A 21,117-nucleotide genomic window follows, 5' to 3' on the forward strand; every position below is an offset into this window, starting at 1 on the left:
ACACAAAGACATAAGAGGACTTCAGTGTTGCAAAAACATAAGAGGATTTCAGTGACACAAAATCATATGAGCTCTTCAGTGATGCAAATAAATATAAGGATTTCAGTGATGCAAAAACATATGAGCTCTTCAGTGATGCAAAAAAAAAAAGATATAAGGATTTCAGTGATGCAAAAACATAACGATTTCAGTGATGCAAAAAAAAAAAAAAAAATAAGAGGACTTCAGCAATGCAAAAGCATATACAGACTTCAGAGGCACAAATACACAAGAGCACTTCAATGATGCAAAAACATGCAAGAATTTCAGTGATGCGAAAACATAAGAGGACTTCAGTGACGCAAAAACACAAGAGGACTTCAGTGATGCAAAAAGATGAGATCACTTTAATGATGCAAAAACACATGAGGACTTCAGTGACTCAAGTACATAGAGGACTTCAGTGACTCAAAAAGGTAAGAGGGCTTCGGTAATGTAAAAACATAAAAGTACTTCAGCAATGCAAAAACATAAGAGCACTTCAGTGATGCAAAACCATAAAAGGATTTCAGTGATACAAAAACATAGCGAACTTCAGACACTCAAAAACATAGAGGACTTCAGAGATGCAAATGCATAAGAGGACTTCAGAGACACCAAAACATAAAAGAACTTCAGAAATGCAAAACCATAAGAGAATATCACTGACACAAAAATATAAGAGGACTTCAGTAATGCGAAAACATGAGGACTACAGAATAGCAAAAACATAAGATGACTTCTGAGATGCAGAATCATAAAAATTTTTCAGCAATATGAAAACATAAGAGCACTACACTGATGCAAAAACATAAGAGGACTTCAGTGATGCAAAAACATAATAGCACTTCAATGATGCAAAACATTAAAAGCAATAAAAGAAATAAAAATCCATATTATATTTAAAACATAACTGGAATTCAGCAACCCAAAAACATAAGAGGACTTCAGCAACGCAAAAGCATAAGAGGACTTCAGAGACCCAAAAACATAAGAGGATTTCAGTGACCCAAAAACATAAAAGGACTTCAGTGAAGCAAAAATCTTAGAGGACTTCAGTGAGTACTTTAGTGATACAAAAACATAAGAGCACTCCAATGATGATAAAACATAAGGGGACTTCAGTCATGCAAAAACATAACAGGACTTCAGCAATGCAAAAGAAAAATTAAAAGGACTTCAGTTACACAAACTCATAAAAGGACTTCTGTGACGCAAAAATATAAGAGGACTCCAGTAATGCAAAAATATAAAAGATCTTCAGAGATGCAAAAACATAAAAGCACTACAGTGATGCAAAAACATAATAGCACTTCAGTGATGCAAAAACATAATAGCCCTTCAGTGATGCAAAACATTAAAAGCAATAAAAGAAATAAAAATCCATATTGTGTTAAAAACATAACTGGAATTCAGCAACCCAAAAACATAAGAGGACTTCAGTACCGCAAAAGCATAAGAGGACTTCAGTGACCCAAAAACATAAGAGGAATTCAGTAATGCAAAAATTTTAGAGGGCGTTAGTGAGGACTTTAGTGGTACAAAAACATATGAGCACTCCAGTGATGATAAAACATAAGAGGACTTCAGTCATGCAAAAACATAAGAGGACTTCAGCAATGCAAAAGAAAATATAAAAGGACTTCAGTTACACATACTCATAAAAGGACTTCTGTGACGCAAAAACATGAGAGGACTCCATTGATGCAAAAATATAAGACATCTTCAGAGATGCAAAACATAAAAGCATTTCCGTGACGCAAAGATATAAGAGGACATCAATGATGCTAAAACATAGGAGGACATTAGTGTTCCATCCAAGGTTGCCTTTCTTCATCCTCGGTTGTTATAACAGATCTATCTCTCTTTTTGATGGGTATATGCTTCTTCTTCTTTGCCCCAGTAGCGATTTCGTTAATAATTCAATAATCAATTCTTACACCATAGCCACTTCCTGAATTCATGGCTTTGTCAGTCTCATCTGCCTTACTGTCTAAATACTCTCTCCAGTCATTTCTGTGTTTTTTTTTTTTCACTTCACTATCAATACTGGAATACTTAGCATGCTCTACCTTGTAATTTTCATTATTTCGTCGAAAACTTTTAACAATCAATTTCTGTCTTTGTCTCCTTTTTATAGTATCCCAAGTATCATTTGATATCCATAGCTTTCTCATTGTAATTACAAGTCCTAAAATTTCACTACCAACTGACTGATATATGTTTTTAACATCACACCATTCATCGTTAATTGTCCGTTCTTCTTCTCTTAAAGTCTCTAAGACTGCAAATCGATTCCTACATTCAATTGCAAAGGTTTCTCTGTGCTCATCTTGTAGAAGCTTAGTTGTCTCAAACCTAGGTATTCTATCTAAATTTCTGTTGAGAGCTTTCAGTTTTAATTTCAGTGTGGCAATGAGGAGCTGGTGATCACTACAAATATCTGCACCTCTATAGCTTTTCACTTTTCTTAGAGGCCTCTTCCTCTCTTTACTAATAGCAATGTGATCTATTTCATTTTTGTAATTGCCACATGGTGAAGTCCGTGTATATTTGTGGTTGACCTTGTGCTGTTGCATAGCAAACTATAATACTCATATTACACTGCTTCGATTTAAACTTTGCAAGTAACCATACACTATTTACAGTTCTCCATTCCGTTAATGCCTTTCCTGCTGTTGGTGTCATCATCATTCCTACCCCCTCTCTTCCAACTCCATCTCTTCTTCCTGAGTATTATTATTATTATTATTATTATTATTATTATTATTATTATTAAATGCTAAGCTACAACCCTAGTTGGAAAAGCAGGATGCTATAAGCCCAGGGCCCCCAACAGGGAAAATATCCCAGTGAGGAAAGGAAACAAGGAAAAATTAAATATTTTGAGAATAGAAACATTAAAATAAATATTCCCTATATAAACTATAAAAACAAATCAAGAGGAAGAGAAACTACATAAAACAGTGTGCCCGAGTGTACCCTCAAGCAAGAGAACTCTAACCCAAGACAGTGGAAGACCATGGTACAGAGGCTATGGCACCACCCTAGACTACAGAACAATGGTTTGATTTTGGAGTGTCCTTCTCCTAGAAGAGCTGCTTGCCATAGGTAAAGAGTCTCTTCTACCCTTACCAAGAGGAAAGTAGCCACTGAACAATTACATTGCAGTAGTTAACTGCAATCTCGGTGTTGTCAGGTGTATGAGGACAGAGGAGAATCTGTAAAGAATATGCCAGACTACTCGGTGTCTGTGTAGGCAAAGGGAAAGAACCGTAACCAGTCAAAGGACCCCATAACTCTCTAGCGGTAGTATCTCAACGGGCGGCTGGTGCCCTGGCCAACCTACTACCTACTATATATGTATATATATATATATATATATATATATATACATAATATATATATATATATATATATATATATATATATATATATATATATATATATATATATATATACATATATATATATTGCCTAGGTCTAAGATTTCTGTACCAATCCCCTTCCAACGTGTCCTAGTTAGGGCCAAGATATCCAAACTATATTTCATAAAGTCATTCGCCACTTGCTGTAACTTCCCAATCTGATTCATGGTTCTAACCTTCCAATTACCAATATTCAATTTCTTTTTAGTATTAATAAACCAGGAGATTCTTAGCACCTCAGTGATGCAAACAAATGAAAATGATTTCAGTTATGCACAAACATATTAGGTTTTCAATAACGCAAAAACATAAGAGGACTTCAGAGACACAAAAACATAAAAGCATTTCAGTGACGCAAAACATAAAAGGATTTCAGTGACTCAAAACCATATGAGGGCTTCGGATAGGCAAAAACATAAAAAGGATTCCAGTGATGCAAACACATATATGGATTTCAGTGACGCAGAGACATAAAAGGTCTTCAGAGATCCAAAACATAAGAGCACTTTAGCAATGTGAAAACATATAAGGATTTCAGTGACACAAAAACATATGAGGACTCTAGGGATGCAAAGACATAAGAGAACTTCAGTAATGCAAAAACATATGAGGACTTCAGTGACACAAAGACATAAGAGGACTTCAGTGTTGCAAAAACATAAGAGGATTTCAGTGACACAAAATCATATGAGCTCTTCAGTGATGCAAATAAATATAAGGATTTCAGTGATGCAAAAACATATGAGCTCTTCAGTGATGCAAAAAAAAAAAGATATAAGGATTTCAGTGATGCAAAAACATAACGATTTCAGTGATGCAAAAAAAAAAAAAAAATAAGAGGACTTCAGCAATGCAAAAGCATATACAGACTTCAGAGGCACAAATACACAAGAGCACTTCAATGATGCAAAAACATGCAAGAATTTCAGTGATGCGAAAACATAAGAGGACTTCAGTGACGCAAAAACACAAGAGGACTTCAGTGATGCAAAAAGATGAGATCACTTTAATGATGCAAAAACACATGAGGACTTCAGTGACTCAAGTACATAGAGGACTTCAGTGACTCAAAAAGGTAAGAGGGCTTCGGTAATGTAAAAACATAAAAGTACTTCAGCAATGCAAAAACATAAGAGCACTTCAGTGATGCAAAACCATAAAAGGATTTCAGTGATACAAAAACATAGCGAACTTCAGACACTCAAAAACATAGAGGACTTCAGAGATGCAAATGCATAAGAGGACTTCAGAGACACCAAAACATAAAAGAACTTCAGAAATGCAAAACCATAAGAGAATATCACTGACACAAAAATATAAGAGGACTTCAGTAATGCGAAAACATGAGGACTACAGAATAGCAAAAACATAAGATGACTTCTGAGATGCAGAATCATAAAAATTTTTCAGCAATATGAAAACATAAGAGCACTACACTGATGCAAAAACATAAGAGGACTTCAGTGATGCAAAAACATAATAGCACTTCAATGATGCAAAACATTAAAAGCAATAAAAGAAATAAAAATCCATATTATATTTAAAACATAACTGGAATTCAGCAACCCAAAAACATAAGAGGACTTCAGCAACGCAAAAGCATAAGAGGACTTCAGAGACCCAAAAACATAAGAGGATTTCAGTGACCCAAAAACATAAAAGGACTTCAGTGAAGCAAAAATCTTAGAGGACTTCAGTGAGTACTTTAGTGATACAAAAACATAAGAGCACTCCAATGATGATAAAACATAAGGGGACTTCAGTCATGCAAAAACATAACAGGACTTCAGCAATGCAAAAGAAAAATTAAAAGGACTTCAGTTACACAAACTCATAAAAGGACTTCTGTGACGCAAAAATATAAGAGGACTCCAGTAATGCAAAAATATAAAAGATCTTCAGAGATGCAAAAACATAAAAGCACTACAGTGATGCAAAAACATAATAGCACTTCAGTGATGCAAAAACATAATAGCCCTTCAGTGATGCAAAACATTAAAAGCAATAAAAGAAATAAAAATCCATATTGTGTTAAAAACATAACTGGAATTCAGCAACCCAAAAACATAAGAGGACTTCAGTACCGCAAAAGCATAAGAGGACTTCAGTGACCCAAAAACATAAGAGGAATTCAGTAATGCAAAAATTTTAGAGGGCGTTAGTGAGGACTTTAGTGGTACAAAAACATATGAGCACTCCAGTGATGATAAAACATAAGAGGACTTCAGTCATGCAAAAACATAAGAGGACTTCAGCAATGCAAAAGAAAATATAAAAGGACTTCAGTTACACATACTCATAAAAGGACTTCTGTGACGCAAAAACATGAGAGGACTCCATTGATGCAAAAATATAAGACATCTTCAGAGATGCAAAACATAAAAGCATTTCCGTGACGCAAAGATATAAGAGGACATCAATGATGCTAAAACATAGGAGGACATTAGTGATGCAAAAACATAAGAGCACTACAGTGATGGAAAGACATAAAGAGGACTTCAGTCATGGTAATACAGAAGATTACTACAATGATTCAAAAACATAAGAGGACTTCAGCAATGCAAAAACATAAAACGACCTCAGTTACACAAACACATAAGAGGACTTCAAGGATGCAAAAACATTAGAGCAATTCAGTGATGCAAAAACATAGGAGGACTTCAGTAATGCATACACATAAGAGGACTTCAGTGACTCAAAAACATAAGAGGACTTCAGCAATGCACAAACGTAAGAGGATTTCAGTTGTGCAAAAACATAAGCGGACTTCAGCAATGCAAAATCATAAGAGGAATTCAGTGACACTATCACATAAGAGGACTTAAGTGATGCAAATACATAAAAGGACTTCAGTGACACAAACACACAAGAGGACGTCAGTGAGGCAAATACATAGGAGGACTTCAGCAATGCAAAAAATAAGAGGACCTCAGTAATGCAAAAACATAAGAGGACTTCAGCGACATAAACACATAAGAGGACTTCAGTGATGCAAAAACATAACAGCACTTCGGTAATGCAAAAAAATAAGAGAAATTCAATAACGCAAAAAACTTCAGAAGACTTCAGTGACACAAACACACAAGAGGACTTCAGTGTTACAAATACTTATTAGGATATCAGGGATGCAAAATCATAAGAGGACTTCATTAACATAAACACATAAGAGGTCTTCAGTGACAAAAAGCATAAGAGGACTTCAGAGACACAAATACAGAAAAGGACTTCAGTGAAGCCAAGCATATAAGGATTTCAGTAATGCAAAAACATACGAGGAAATCAGAGACGCAAAGACATAAGAGCGTTTCAGTAATGCAAAAACATATAAGGATTTCTGTTACAAAAAGACATAGGAGGACTTCAGAGATGCAAAAACATGAGGACTTCAGAGATTCAACAATATAAGAGTATTTAAGTAATGTAAAATCATATGAAGGTTTCAGTGACGCAAAACATAAGAGGAATTCAGCGACGCAAAAACATAAGAGGACTTCAGTGATGCAAACACATAAGAGGATTTCAGAGTTGCAAAAACATAAGAGGACTTCAGTGATGCATAAACATAAGAGAACTTCAGAAATTTACTTACATAAAAGTCCTTCAGAGATGCATAAACATAAGAGGACTTTTAGAGATGCAAAAACATAAGCGGACTTTAGTGAAACAAACACATAAGAGGACTTCAGTGATGCAAAAACATATAACGATTTCAGTGGCGCAAATATATTAGAGCACTTCAGATATGCAAAAACAAAAGAGCATTTCAGTGATGCAAAAACATAAGAGCACTTCAGTGACACAAACATATGAGAGGACTTGAGTGGAGCAAAATTATAAGAGCACTTAAGAGATGCAAAAACATAAGAGTACTTCAGTAATGCAAAAACATATAAGGATTTCAGTGACGTAAAAACATAAGAGTACTTCAGAGATGCAAAAACATAAGAGGACTTCAGAATTGCAAAAACATTAGAGGAGTTCAGTGATAAAAAACATATTGCTATTTTAGTGATGCCAACACATAGCAGGATTTCAGTGATAAAACATAAGAGGACTTCACTGATGCAAAAGGTGGGTTTCAAACGACAAATGAACAAAAGTCCATGTTGCCTCAAAAACCCAACAGGACTTCAGCAACGCAAAAACAAAAGTACACTTAGTGATTCAAATACACAGAAGGATTTTAGCGATGCAAAAACATTGGAGGATTTCAGTGACATAAAAAAATTAGAGGACTTCAGTGATGCTAAAATATATAAGGATTTCAGTGATGCTAAAATATATAAGGATTTCAGTGATGCAAAAACATAAGAAGACTTCAAAGACACAAAAACATGTGGGGACTTCAGCAATGCAAAAACATAAAAGGACTTCAGCAATGCAAAAACATAAGGGGACTTCAGTGATGAATAAACATATAATGATTTCAGTGATACAAAAACAAAAGAGGTCTTCAGTAATGCAAAACATATAAGGATTTCTGCAACGATAAAACATAGGAGGACTTCAGAGATGCAAAAACCTAAGAGGACTTCAGAGACACAAAAACATAAGAGGACTTCAGAGACGCAAAAAACATAAAAGGACTTCAGAAACGCAACAACATAAGAGCACTTAAGTAATGCAAAAACATATGAGGACTTCATTGACATAAACATATTAGAGGTCTTCAGTGACAAAAAACATAAGAGGACTTCAGAGACACAAATACAGAAGAGGACTTCAATGAAGCCAAACATATAAGGATTTCAGTAATGCACAAACATACGAGGACTTCAGAAACGCAAAAACATAGGAGCGTTTCAGTAATGCAAACACATATAAGGATTTCCGTTACAAAAAGACATAGGAGGACTTCAGAAACGCAAAAACATAAGAGGACTTCAGAGACTCAACAATATAAGAGTATTTAAGTAATGTAAAATCATATGAGGGTTTCAGTGACGTAAAACATATGAGAACTTCAGCGACCCAAAAACATAAAAGGACTTCAGTGATGCAAACATATAAGAGGATTTCAGAGTTGCAAAAACATAAGAGGACTTCAGTGATGCAAACATATAAGAGGATTTCAGAGTTGCAAAAACATAAGAGGACTTCAGTGATGCATAAACATAAGAGAACTACAGAAATGCACTTACATAAAAGGACTTCAGAGATGCAAAAACATAAGAGGACTTCAGTGACACAATCACATGAGAGGACTTGAGTGGAGCAAAAACATAACAGCACTTAAGAGATGCAAAAACATAAAACGACTTCAGAGTTGCAAAAACATAAGAGGAGTTCAGTGATAAAAAAAACATATGGCTATTTTAGTGATGCCAACACATAGCAGGATTTCAGCGATAAAACATAAGAGGACTTCACTGATGCAAAAGGTGGGTTTCAAACGACAAATGAACAAAAGTCCATGTTGCCTCAAAAACCTAACAGGACTTCAGTGACGCAAAAACAAAATTACACTTAGTGATTCAGATACATAGAAGGATTTTAGTGACGCAAAAGCATTGGAGGACTTCAGTGACAAAAAAAAAATTAGAGGACTTCAGTGATGCTAAAATATATAAGGATTTCAGTGATGCAAAAAGAAAAAACATAAAAAGACTCCAGAGACACAAAAACATGTGGGGACTTCAGCAATGCAAAAACATAATAGGACTTCAGCAATGCAAAAACATAAGGGGACTTCAGTGAGGAATAAACATATAATGATTTCAGTGATACAAAAACAAAAGAGATCTTCAGTAATGCAAAAACATAAGGATTTCCGCGACGATAAAACATAAGAGGACTTTAGAGATGCAAAAACCTAAGAGGACTTCAGAGACACAAAAACATAAGGGGACTTCAGTGAGGAATAAACATATAATGATTTCAGTGATACAAAAACAAAAGAGATCTTCAGTAATGCAAAAACATAAGGATTTCCGCGACGATAAAACATAATAGGACTTTAGAGATGCAAAAACATAAGAGGACTTCAGAGACGCAAAAACATAAGAGAACTTCAGAAACGCAACAACATAAGAGCACTTAAGTAATACAAAAACAAGTGAGGGTTTCAGTGACGCAAAAACATAAGGGGACTTTAGAGATGCAAAAACATAAGAGGACTTCAGTGATGCATAAACATAAGAGAACTTCAGCGATGCATAAACATATAAGGATTTCAGAGATGCAAATACTTAAGAGCACTTCAGAGAAGCAAAAACATAAGAGCACTTCAGTGATGCAAAAAAATAATAGGACTTCAGTCACACAAACATATAAGAGGACTTGAGTGATACAAAAACATATAAGGAGTTCAGAGACGCAAAAACATAAAAGCACTTCAGTAATGCAAAAACATACGAAGAGTTCAGGGATGAAAAAACGAAAGGCTATTTCAGTGAATCAAAAACATAAGAGGATTTCAGTGATAAAACATAAGAGGGCTTCATTGATGCAAAAGGTGCGTTTTAAACAAAGAAATAAAAATCCATATTGTGTTAAAAACATAACTGGACTTCAGCAACGCAAAAGCATAAGAGGAATTCAGTGCTCCAAAAACACAAAAGGACTTCAGTGACGCAAAAATCTTAAGAGGACTTCAGTGACGCAAAAACATAAAAGTACTTCAGTGACGCAGACATAAAAGTACTTCAGTGACGCAAAAACACAAGAGAACAACTTCAGTAAAGCAAAAGCATAAGAAGACTTCAGTGATGCAACAACATAAGCAAACTTCAATGACTCCTGAAAATAAAACTTGTTTATTTAACAATAAAAAACTTAAGTAGTACCGGTATTCCATGACCGACAAACAGAAGTCACCATTGACAGAAGAACGTAAGACATGTTTGGTGACAAAAGATATAATGATCTTCATGACTTGGAATTCGGGTTCACAAAGATACAAAAGAGATGAACGGGCATTTGTTTTTCACGATGAATGGACATGAAAAAATCTCAAAGACTAAACACCAAATGTCTTCCCTAGCAGACGAGCATGTTGCTACAGGTACTGTAATCCCCAACGAGAGAAGCCAATTTTCCTTAAGATACTGCCAAAGAAAAATGACGACATTACTCTAAACATCAAAGATAAAGGAATCTGTTGATTAGGTGTGGTTTGACCTAACAAGAGAATCAAATGAATAAAAAGAAAGTAGAGTGAAAAACAATCACTGTACTTTTCTTCATCAGTACATTCATAGTCATAAGATAATCTATTGTATTACTGTAGATATGGCCAGAAACTTAGTTTTCTTAAGCTAGTTTATTTGAAAGCAATATTCCACCTAAGACCAAAAATATTTCGCTTTCTTATTTTCTTCAAGCCTTCCCTTCTCTTCATTTAAAACTGATGATTTACCAACATCACCTGATATCTCACCTTGGGAGATGATCACGCCTACGGATTTTCTGAGGCTCTCAAGGGTCTCTGCAATCAAAGGCAATCACATCCTCAAAATGGGGAAGTGGAAAGGGAGGGGAGGGGAGGGGAGGGGAGGGGAGGGTGGAGTAGAGGGGAAGGGAAAGGGGAAAGGGATAAGGGAAGGATTCCTGACTGCGCAGATTTATTCGGAGGGAGATTCATAAAAGGAGACAGGAGTCCTGGAAAGTCACATTCGTCGTCTATCCAGGAGAGTTGTAGCATTCAGACAAACTCGATCTCTCTCTGTCCCTCCCTCCCTTCTCCCCACCCTCATTACACATTACACCTTATTCGCCCAGTCGCCCCTAAGGTAAGACAATGAATTAACCTGTAACTGGAGGGTTGGAAGAATTATTACAAAGACAGCTCCCCAACAACTTACTTTAATATCTAGAGACAGCATATTTATGTATAGGACCCAAAAGGATCACATAAGAGTGAAAATTTCATGTTTACAATTAATGATTTTTGTTAAGAAGTCCTGCTCCAGGAGGAATAATTTGAGGGCATCGTGCTCTATGGGGGTTCGGGAAGCGTTCCTTTGCTTGCATGGCCAGTCAGAGATTTCTAGAAAGGAGTTTAGTGTAAAACAAGGTTGGTTAAGGTAAAACAAGGTTGGTTAAGGTAAAACAAGGTTGGTTAAGGTAAAACAAGGTTGCTTAAGGTAAAATAAGGTTGAGTTAGGTTAGGTAAGAAGGAATCCCTGATTTTTTTTTTCTTACTTATGGCACTTATGATCAGGTGAGAGGGGATTCACGGATGGTGAAAACCTCCCACCCCAACATTGCAGGACGAAGCGTACAAAGTTAGGTTCGGTAAAGTTAAAAATAGCCCAGTAATTGTCCTTCCAACATTTTCGGGTTTTATACATATTTGCAGCATTACTATTGGTAATACGTGAGAAGTGCTTATGACGTGATTTATGCATCCCATTTCTGGCTGGTGGCATACACTTGTTTTGTGGTTAATCTTAACAAAAAACCCTGTATTATAACTCAAAAAATCCATGTCCAAACCCAAAATCCCTATGCCCTAACCCAATGACCGTGTGCCCTAAATCAAAACCCATGTGTTGTCCCAACCCAAAACCTGTGTCCCAACAACCCAAAGTCCCTGCGTGCAAACCCAAAATATTGAAGAATTGTTAGGTATAGGGTGCAAGATATTCACCGAATACTTTGCACAAATGACAATGATCATGAATGCATAAAACATGAAGTAGGCAGTTGAAAATGTAAATATATATATATATATATATATATATATATATATATATATATATATTGAATATATATATATATATATATATATATATATATATTGAATATATATATGTATATATATATATATATATATATATATATATATATATATATATATATATATATATATATATATACGCTTTATATGTTTGTCCATAAATTAAATCTCCATATGATTGCACTGTGATTCCCCTTAGTCATAACTCTCTCATCAGGTATTTTCAGAATAAGCCCCTTGTCCAATACCCTCTCTTTTTATCCTAGTTCATGTGGTACGCCTGGTACCCATTTCCAGTTAGGTGGAATTTATACTATGGACGCTTAACAAATATAATCACCTCACATTAAAAATAAGATAATCAACAAATATTAAACAAAGTTAAAAACATAATATAAAAAGAATGATTATTAATAACAATAATACCGAAAGGTTTACTTACATGAAATTAACATAGTCCACAAACACAAGGATAATCCAAGATGTTTACACAAACTTTGGGCCAAGGAAACTGAAGTGACAAGCCAATGAATTACTCAGCAGAAGGGAAACGACACTTACAAAAGAAACAAATCATTATTTACATTACTGTGATAGTACCACACAACGCTTCGACACCATATATATATATATATATATATATATATATATATATATATATATATATATATATATATATATATATATATATATATATATATGTCTTAAAGAAAAGCTAAACTAATTGGGCTCAAGCTTATCATATGTCTTATCTCGTGAGTCTACATCTTAACAACACCTGTTTCAATTGAAGTACAAACACACTTTCTTATATATATATATATATATATATATATATATATATATATATATATATATATATATATATATATATATATATATATATATGTATATATATACAGTATATATATATATATATATATATATATATATAAAGTACACACATATAAAGATTTTTTTAAGTATACATAACTGACCTCCTCAAAGTGCCCTAAAGTGTTATGATTGTAACACTTCCTCATCAGTTCCAGAATCACTCAGACATGCACATCACCTGTTCATCAATTCCAGAATCACTCAGACATGCACATCACCTGTTCATCAATTCCAGAATCACTCAGACATGCACATCACCTGTTCATCAATTCCAGAATCACTCAGACATGCACATCACCTGTTCATCAAATCCAGAATCACTCAGTCATGCATATCACCTGTTCATCAATTCCAGAATCACTCAGACATGCACATCACCTGTTCATCAATTCCAGAATCACTCAGACATGCACATCACCTGTTCATCAATTCCAGAATCACTCAGACATGCACATCACCTGTTCATCAATTCAAGAATCACTCAGACAAGCACATCACCTGTTCATCAATACCAGAAGCACTCAGACATGCACATCACCTGTTCATCAATGCCAGAAGCACTCAGACATGCACATCACCTGTTCATCAATGCCAGAAGCACTCAGACATGCACATCGCCTGTTCATCAATTCAAGAATCCCTCAGACATGCACATCACCTGTTCATCAATTCCAGAATCACTCAGTCATGCACATCACCTGTTCATCAATGCCAGAATCACTCAGACATGTACATCACCTGTTCATCAATGCCAGAATCACTCAGACATGTACATCACCAGTTCATCAATTCCAGAATCACTAAGACATGCACATCACCTGTTCATCAATTCCAGAATCCCTCAGACATGCACATCACCTGTTCATCAATTCCAGAATCCCTCAGACATGCACATCACCTGTTCATCAACTCCAGAATCCCTCAGACATGCACATAACCTGTTCATCAATGCCAGAAGCACTCAGTCATGCACATCACCTGTTCATCAATTCCAGAATCACTCAGACATGCACATCACCTGTTCATCAATTCCAGAATCCCTCAGACATGCACATCACCTGTTCATCAATTCCAGAATACCTCAGACATGCACATCACCTTTTCATCAATGCCAGAAGCACTCAGACATGCACATCGCCTGTTCATCAATTCAAGATTCACTCAGACATGCATATCACCTGTTCATCAATTCCAGAATCACTCAGTCATCCACATCACCTGTTCATCAATTCCAGAATCACTCAGACATGTACATCACTGTTCATCAATTCAAGAATCACTCAAACATGCACATCACCTGTTCATCAATTCCAGAATCACTCAGACATACACATCACCTGTTCATCAATGCCAAAATCACTCAGACATGCACATCACCTGTTTATCAATTCCAGAATCACTCAGACTTGCACATCACCTGTTCATCAATGCCAGAAGCACTCAGACATGCACATCACCTGTTCATAAATTCCAGAACCACTCAGACATACACATCACCTGTTCATCAATTCCAGAATCACTCAGACATGCACATCACCTGTTCATCAATTCCAGAATCACTCAGACATGCACATCACCTGTTCATCAATTCAAGAATCCCTCAGACATGTACATCACCTGTTCATCAATGCCAGAATCACTCAGACCTGCACATCACCTGTTCATCAATTCCAGAATCACTCAGACTTGCACATCACCTGTTCATCAATTCCAGAATCATTCAGACATGCACACCATCTCTTGGCTACTCTTTGCAATGTTGCCCTGCATCATCCAAGCCTTCCGACCTCCCATTGTGGTCTCCATGCAACCCAGCAACATTGCAGAAGAGGCTCCTAGAAACCAAAAGCTGCTCTGTCCGGTCGTTTACGTTCCGTCCACCTTCAGGTGAGCCAATTAAGTAATTCATTAAACTTTATTTGATGATATCTTTCTTCCACGCTCAGTTAACCTTATCAAGTAATTTCTCGTCTGTATTAGTTCCTCTGTTTGCGTCTCATCTGCATTTAAGTCAACTTATTTTTGAATGATTTATTAATTGCACTATTTTGTGGACACTTTCCCTGCAATTAAGTTATTCCTTGATTGTTATAATTAAGATATTTACTGCCATTCAGCTGATATAGCTTTCAGTGTTCTTAAATACCTTGCTTCACTTGTTTCTGAGGATATAAATTTATAATCTTTAATATATATCAACTGAATTTTAGCTTAATGTTTAATTTACGTCACTCCATTTCTTGCCGGTCAGTCATTCGATTATCTTATTTGCTCAAACTTCTCCTTTTTTCAGTGTTTTATATAAAACTCTTAATTTACTCGAATGATACTCATGGACGAAATTTCTTCCGTATTTCTACTGCCAGGTTCCGGCGTAGCCTCGACGTTGTCAAGAGAGGCATCGAAGATGAAGGTTTTAAGTGAGTTTGCCTCTAAGATTTGTCTCCTCTTTCAATCCTTCTTCTTCTATTTTAGTAAGAGCTTTCTCAATCACTTTTGTCGTAATTTTTCCTATGATAGGTTATAACGCTCTAGCTTTTCAATCGTTAACAAAATATCACGAGTTTCTGATAATGACATTAGCTACATCATATCCGATCTTGCTCTTACAACAGTTACCTTACAACGAGCACCCTAAGCAAAATTAAGAGATAATTGTATTATGTCATTTCCTGTATTTCATTGTCTTTCTGGTTGCTTTAAATCTTCTTTAATGTTACATTATCTCCATATATCTTATCTATATAGATAGTAATCATCTTTAAGAATAGGTGTCAATCATATCTGAGTGTAAAAAATATCTTGATTTAATCAAAATAAGACAGATTGGCATATGAAAACATTACTATATGATACTTTGTGGTTCTAGATTTGACCTTACCGCTTGTGACGACATCAACGACCGCTTACCAGTAAAGGAACAGGTCACCCAAAGTGGAGGTCCTATGGAATTCGGCCTTGGTCTACGAAGGAACAAAGATATGGGTGCAGGGATAAACGCTGGCTCTCGACCTGGCTTAAAATATCGAAACAATTATGAAAAGTATGTCTAATTGTCTGTGTGTTTATATATATATATATATATATATATATATATATATATATATATATATATATATATATATATATATATATGTGATTTGCCATACTCCATTGATTTTTCCATTAGATGGTTAACTACATGGATATAGTCAGTTGTTGAATACCCACTTGTAGATACTGCCTGCCATCTTGGTTAATTAAGGTCTAGCTGCCTTTCGATTTGGCCTAATATGATCTTTGTAAATATTTTATATATTCCGGAGAGTAAACTTATTGGGCGGTAATTTTTCGGGTCTTTTGTGTCTCCCTTTTTGTTATTAAGTGTAATGATAAAGTTTTTCAAATCTGTATGTATAGAGTATTCCTCCAGACATTTGGTGTAGAGTTCAGCGAGTTTTACTACTACGAAATCTCCATCTATCATTAAACCGATTGTTAAGCCACTTTCTCCTTCTGCTTTGCCTCTTTTCGTGTCTGTTAATGCTTTCTTTATTTCTCCTACTATTAGGTTTGGTACCGGCTCGGGTGTTTCATTATTTGTATTCGTGAAGTTATTATTTCTTATATCACAGTTTACCCTCATATTGTTTAGGAACTTTTCCACCCATCTCTTGTGCCGATTCTAATAATAATTTAGTTTAATCATTGTTCATTTCTTCTTTACTTATTTCCATTTCATAGTTTAGCTTGGAGTACCTATTTTGCATTGCTAAAATAAATTCCTCAGATTTTTCTCTTATTGCAGGAATGTTTAATTTCTTTCTTAAAATTAGTTTTTCTCTCTCTTTCCCTAGATCTAAATAGATTTTGCTTCTCACCATTCTACGATTGCTTGACTTTAACTTGTTTAACACGGTTACACCTTGAAATAACTTAGCTTTTTCACTGAAAATAAAATCTACATAATTTTTAGTTTCTCCATGTTCATTTTCCATGTTCCTTTTTTAAAAAAAAAAAGTGTTCATAATTTCAAGATTGTTTCTCTCAGCAAATTCTACAAATTCATTCCTTGTGTCTACTCCAAATTTATCTATTGCTGATTCTCCTCTCTTATTTTGACCTACTTAACAATTGAAATCATCAAAAACAATTGTAAATTGAGTCATGTTTTTTCTTCATAGATATTTCCAGATCTTCTTATAAAGTTTTTATTTCTTCCTCTATATGTTGTTTATATTGTTAGTGCATACTTTTATATGATCTTTAGTTCATACTTCTTAATTAGTTTGATAATCAATCCTACAATTCAATCACTAGTACTACAAAATTCTTCTCTGTTACCTGCAATATTTTTATTGATAAGAAAACCTCCTACATTTTCTTTTTTCCTTTTATGTCCTCTGAAGCAAAATATATAGGCCTCTTTAAACTCTATAAGATTTCACAGTTCTTCTAATTTCCCTCAATCCTATTATATCTCTATCTATTTCTTTCAGCTCATCTAGTAACACAGCAAGGTCTTCTTCCCTAGACAGGGTCCTGACGTTGTATGTTGCAAGGTTCAGTTTCCAAAGGTGGCCTGTTTTAGTCCAGAAATTTTTAGCACTCCTTGCGGTGGCATGTAGATGCCCGTCACCTTGAGCATTTGTTCTACTGCCGCTGGGGACTGAGTGGGAATACCTTAACGTGGTGAAAGGGTTCACGTAATGTCATAATCAGCAAATCTATACTACTAAGGGGCCACATACTAGGTTAGCTTGCTGTGAGCAGTCAGAGTAAAGTCTCCCACCATCACCAATTCGCACTGGGCAGCGTAGTGATGAAAAATGGCCAAACCCAGACATGAATAGACACGTCTGAAGCCTTTGATCTACAGTGGACTAGAAACGACTGCATTTGTTGTTATTGTAGCCGATACATATAATAACTCAAAGAAGTTTAGTGACATGGTAAGCCACTAATGAATCTACTTTCCTTTTTACCGACAGTTTCATTCGTAACCAAAACAATCTTCGCTTTGGGCGTTCTGTCGATTTCCAGACCTTCTATGATGACTTTAAGGAAGAAGACAAAAATCTCTACGCTACCCCGTACTCGGATATTCCTGAAATCAACGACAGCAAAAACTCAGTCCATCAATTCCAGTCATTCCAGGACTCTACTTCTCCGTCTATTATGAAGAGGGGCGCCAGCGGTTCCAGACATCCAGTTCTTCTTGAAAACCAATAAAACCAGAACACAACGGTGTCTTCCCGAAATGTCCTTTCTGCTGTACATCGCAACCTTTGAGTATTTACTCCTCCCAAACAACCAAACTGTATTTTTTTTTTTTTGTAGTTTTCAACTCTGTTCTTGAAAGATTTCTCCCTAATTCTCGGCTATCTAAATAAATTACATCGGAGAACAGAAATATATATATATATGTATATATATATATATATATATATATATATATATATATATATATATATATACATATATATATATATAAATATATATATATATGTTTGTGTGTGTGTGTGGATTTATAGATATCGTATTTTTAGGTACAATAAAACCCACACACGCATACACCCCCAACACACATACAGTATACAAGCATACATACTGGTATGGCACGTTCAATCTTTCATTTATCAAATAAAAATGTTCATTCTAACCTATGTGTCTTTAGTAACCCAACCCGTATTCAAATATTTTTTACAAATATATATGTATATAAATATATATATATATATATATATATATATATATATATATATATATATATATATATATATCGGAAATTAACCCTAAAGCAAAAGGCCTACTACCATTTCTTTTTTTTTTTTATTATTATCAAAACGAGATTAACCAACCCAATGAGTCATGCTCCAGTTTTACAGAGCTGGCCATTTCTTAATTAGATGACCTTTCCTCGACGTTCGATAATGTCTCGTAAAAAGACCCTTGATTGTATTAAACAGAAACTAGAAATACATCTGATTACTGTGAGAAAATATCAAGTTTGGTTTTCATGAATTGGTTGCAGCCAAAAAAGAAAAGAAGAAAATACTTGCTGTGAAATGACAATGGATAAGAATTAATAATTTTATCTATTTTATTCTTGATATTTAACCGGAAAAATATTTTTTCTCTTATCAAATCATTGGTCGAATTCACAGACCTTTTTTTTATCTTTTAACTTGACGGCACATTGCAACACTTGAAATATCTTATTTGGAACACCTGATAAAGTTCGCAAGAAGATACGGCTATTCTAATGTCTTTATATAAGCCGGTGCTACCCAGGCATCTGAAGATAATTCAGAATGAAGGAAAAAGGGTAAGAACCACGCTTTCGAACGGGCTGTTTCTCGAATTTTTTTTTTTGTAAGGGCTAAAAAATGGATTTTGAGCGAAGCAAAAAATCTATTTTTGGGTCTTCGCTCAAAATCCGTTTTTGGGTGAGATAGCCATGTCGTCCTGATGGGAGTTCCTTTAGGGTAGCTTCCTAGGGTATATTTAACTACGGTGATATTCCCAGAGAATTTTACCTTAAGGTATCCAGAATTCTAACTCCTGGAGCAAATATCCCTAAATAAATCTATGGGGGCAAGAAAACGAAAAACGAGAATGAAAGGAGAGCCGTTAATAAGGTACTTCTCCTACCCCGCTTCGACTGTGTACACAATGCCGCCGATGCGCCATCTCTATTCTTTGTAGCGATACACGAGGTGCTACAGATACTGCATCATAGGGAGGGGTCCTATATCCCTTTTTATTAAAAGGAAAGGCGGATCCATCAGGACGACATGGCTATCTCACCCAAAAATAGATTTTTCGCTTCGCTCAAAATCCGTTTTTTGGGCTCAGGCCATGACGTCCTGATGGAAGTTTACCACAGCATTACTGTATCTGTGGATTCTAAAATCGTGCCATACCCTCAAGAAAGTATTTCCTGGTCAGCATAGACCTAGTGACCTATGATGTTACCGTCATACATCATTCCATCTAAGCATAAACCATGTTAGTGCTTCCTGCCCCCTACAGGGAAGAGTCATACTAGACTCTGGAAAAAGTCTCGAGGAATACATATTACTATGGATGACTAACGGTCAAGCCAGTATAGTTGTCTCACCCTATACATTATAAAGCAAAGTTTGTATAAGAACCACCAATGTCAGTATGAAATACCGACAAGTCTCCCTGTGTGCCTGTTCTTATCAATGGATTGGACAAAGGTTTATATCCGTGTAGGAACAATTTTGCCTATCCACCCCATCCTTTTAGGGTATGAAGTCTTTCCTTCTTGAGGAAAGAATAAACCAATGAATGTTTGCTTGTAGCAAGGAACAATCTTAAGGACAATTCATGTTAAAATTATCCATAGTTTTAAGTGTAATGCTAAGTACATTTCTAGTAAAATGACGTGGGCAAATAAGACGCAAGGTTCACTAACAACTAGTTTATTGACAATCAATAAAAATATAGGTCAATCGACAATTATAAGAATTATAATATGTGGATGAACAAATAATTAAGCGTAAAGATAACAGTAAAACAGAAAATATTGTTTCATCTGAAAAGGAAACATATATGCACCACTTTTACTATAAAAATATTAATACTGTTATTACAGTCTGTATTACTGTTCAATCACACTAGCGTAATAAACGCTTGGCACATGTGTCCGCACTATGCTTGGTTTACCTTTGTCTATGGAACAGTTCATAAGGACACCTTAGTGGCCTAACACTTAGTCTGTAGAAACAGTCCGTGACTACACACCCACCCCTGTATTAATCGTCCCAATTAATTTCACTGTTCCTCGCAAATTTAAACAGCAGGTTTAAGGACACTACCTGCTGCTACCACAGACCTCTTATGTTCATCCACTTGCTTCGCATAATGTCTAAAGAATACTCTGGATGACTTCCAGCCAGTGTATGAGCGAAGATGTTCAAAATCCATATAATCAAAGAAATTTATGGAAGAGGCAACTTTTCTCGGATCATGACCTGCGGGTGTACTGTCTGGATCCGCTCTGCAAATAAAATAGGTGATTTTCGCCCTTAGTTGCTTCAGAGATACATTTGAGCCTAAGGTATCTCCCCTAAACATCTGTCCTCTCTTAAAGTCTGAATTCTACGA

The 21,117-nt window shown here is 35.4% G+C and overlaps 1 protein-coding gene across 1 annotated transcript; it reads left to right on the forward strand.

Annotated features, from left to right (window-relative positions):
• The first annotated feature begins 14,728 nt into the window (after positions 1 to 14,728).
• Positions 14,729 to 18,301, forward strand: LOC137649313 (uncharacterized). Its single transcript, XM_068382297.1, has 5 exons — positions 14,729 to 14,889; positions 15,369 to 15,422; positions 15,872 to 16,045; positions 17,481 to 17,531; positions 17,973 to 18,301. Exons 1-5 carry the CDS (start codon positions 14,729 to 14,731, stop codon positions 18,211 to 18,213), a joined length of 681 nt encoding a protein of 226 aa, XP_068238398.1. The 3' UTR covers positions 18,214 to 18,301.
• The last annotated feature ends 2,816 nt before the right edge of the window (positions 18,302 to 21,117 follow it).

Source organism: Palaemon carinicauda, chromosome 11 (genome assembly GCF_036898095.1).
Source record: "Palaemon carinicauda isolate YSFRI2023 chromosome 11, ASM3689809v2, whole genome shotgun sequence".
Taxonomy (NCBI): domain Eukaryota; kingdom Metazoa; phylum Arthropoda; class Malacostraca; order Decapoda; family Palaemonidae; genus Palaemon; species Palaemon carinicauda.

Coding starts and splice junctions, on each gene's coding strand:
- LOC137649313 (XM_068382297.1), top strand. CDS start 14,729: ATGCACACCATCTCTTGGCTACTCTTTGCAATGTTGCCCTGCATCATC. Junction 16,046..17,480: donor TATCGAAACAATTATGAAAA/GTATGTCTAATT, acceptor TATTTCTTTCAG/CTCATCTAGTAACACAGCAA. Junction 17,532..17,972: donor CTAGACAGGGTCCTGACGTT/GTATGTTGCAAG, acceptor TTTTACCGACAG/TTTCATTCGTAACCAAAACA.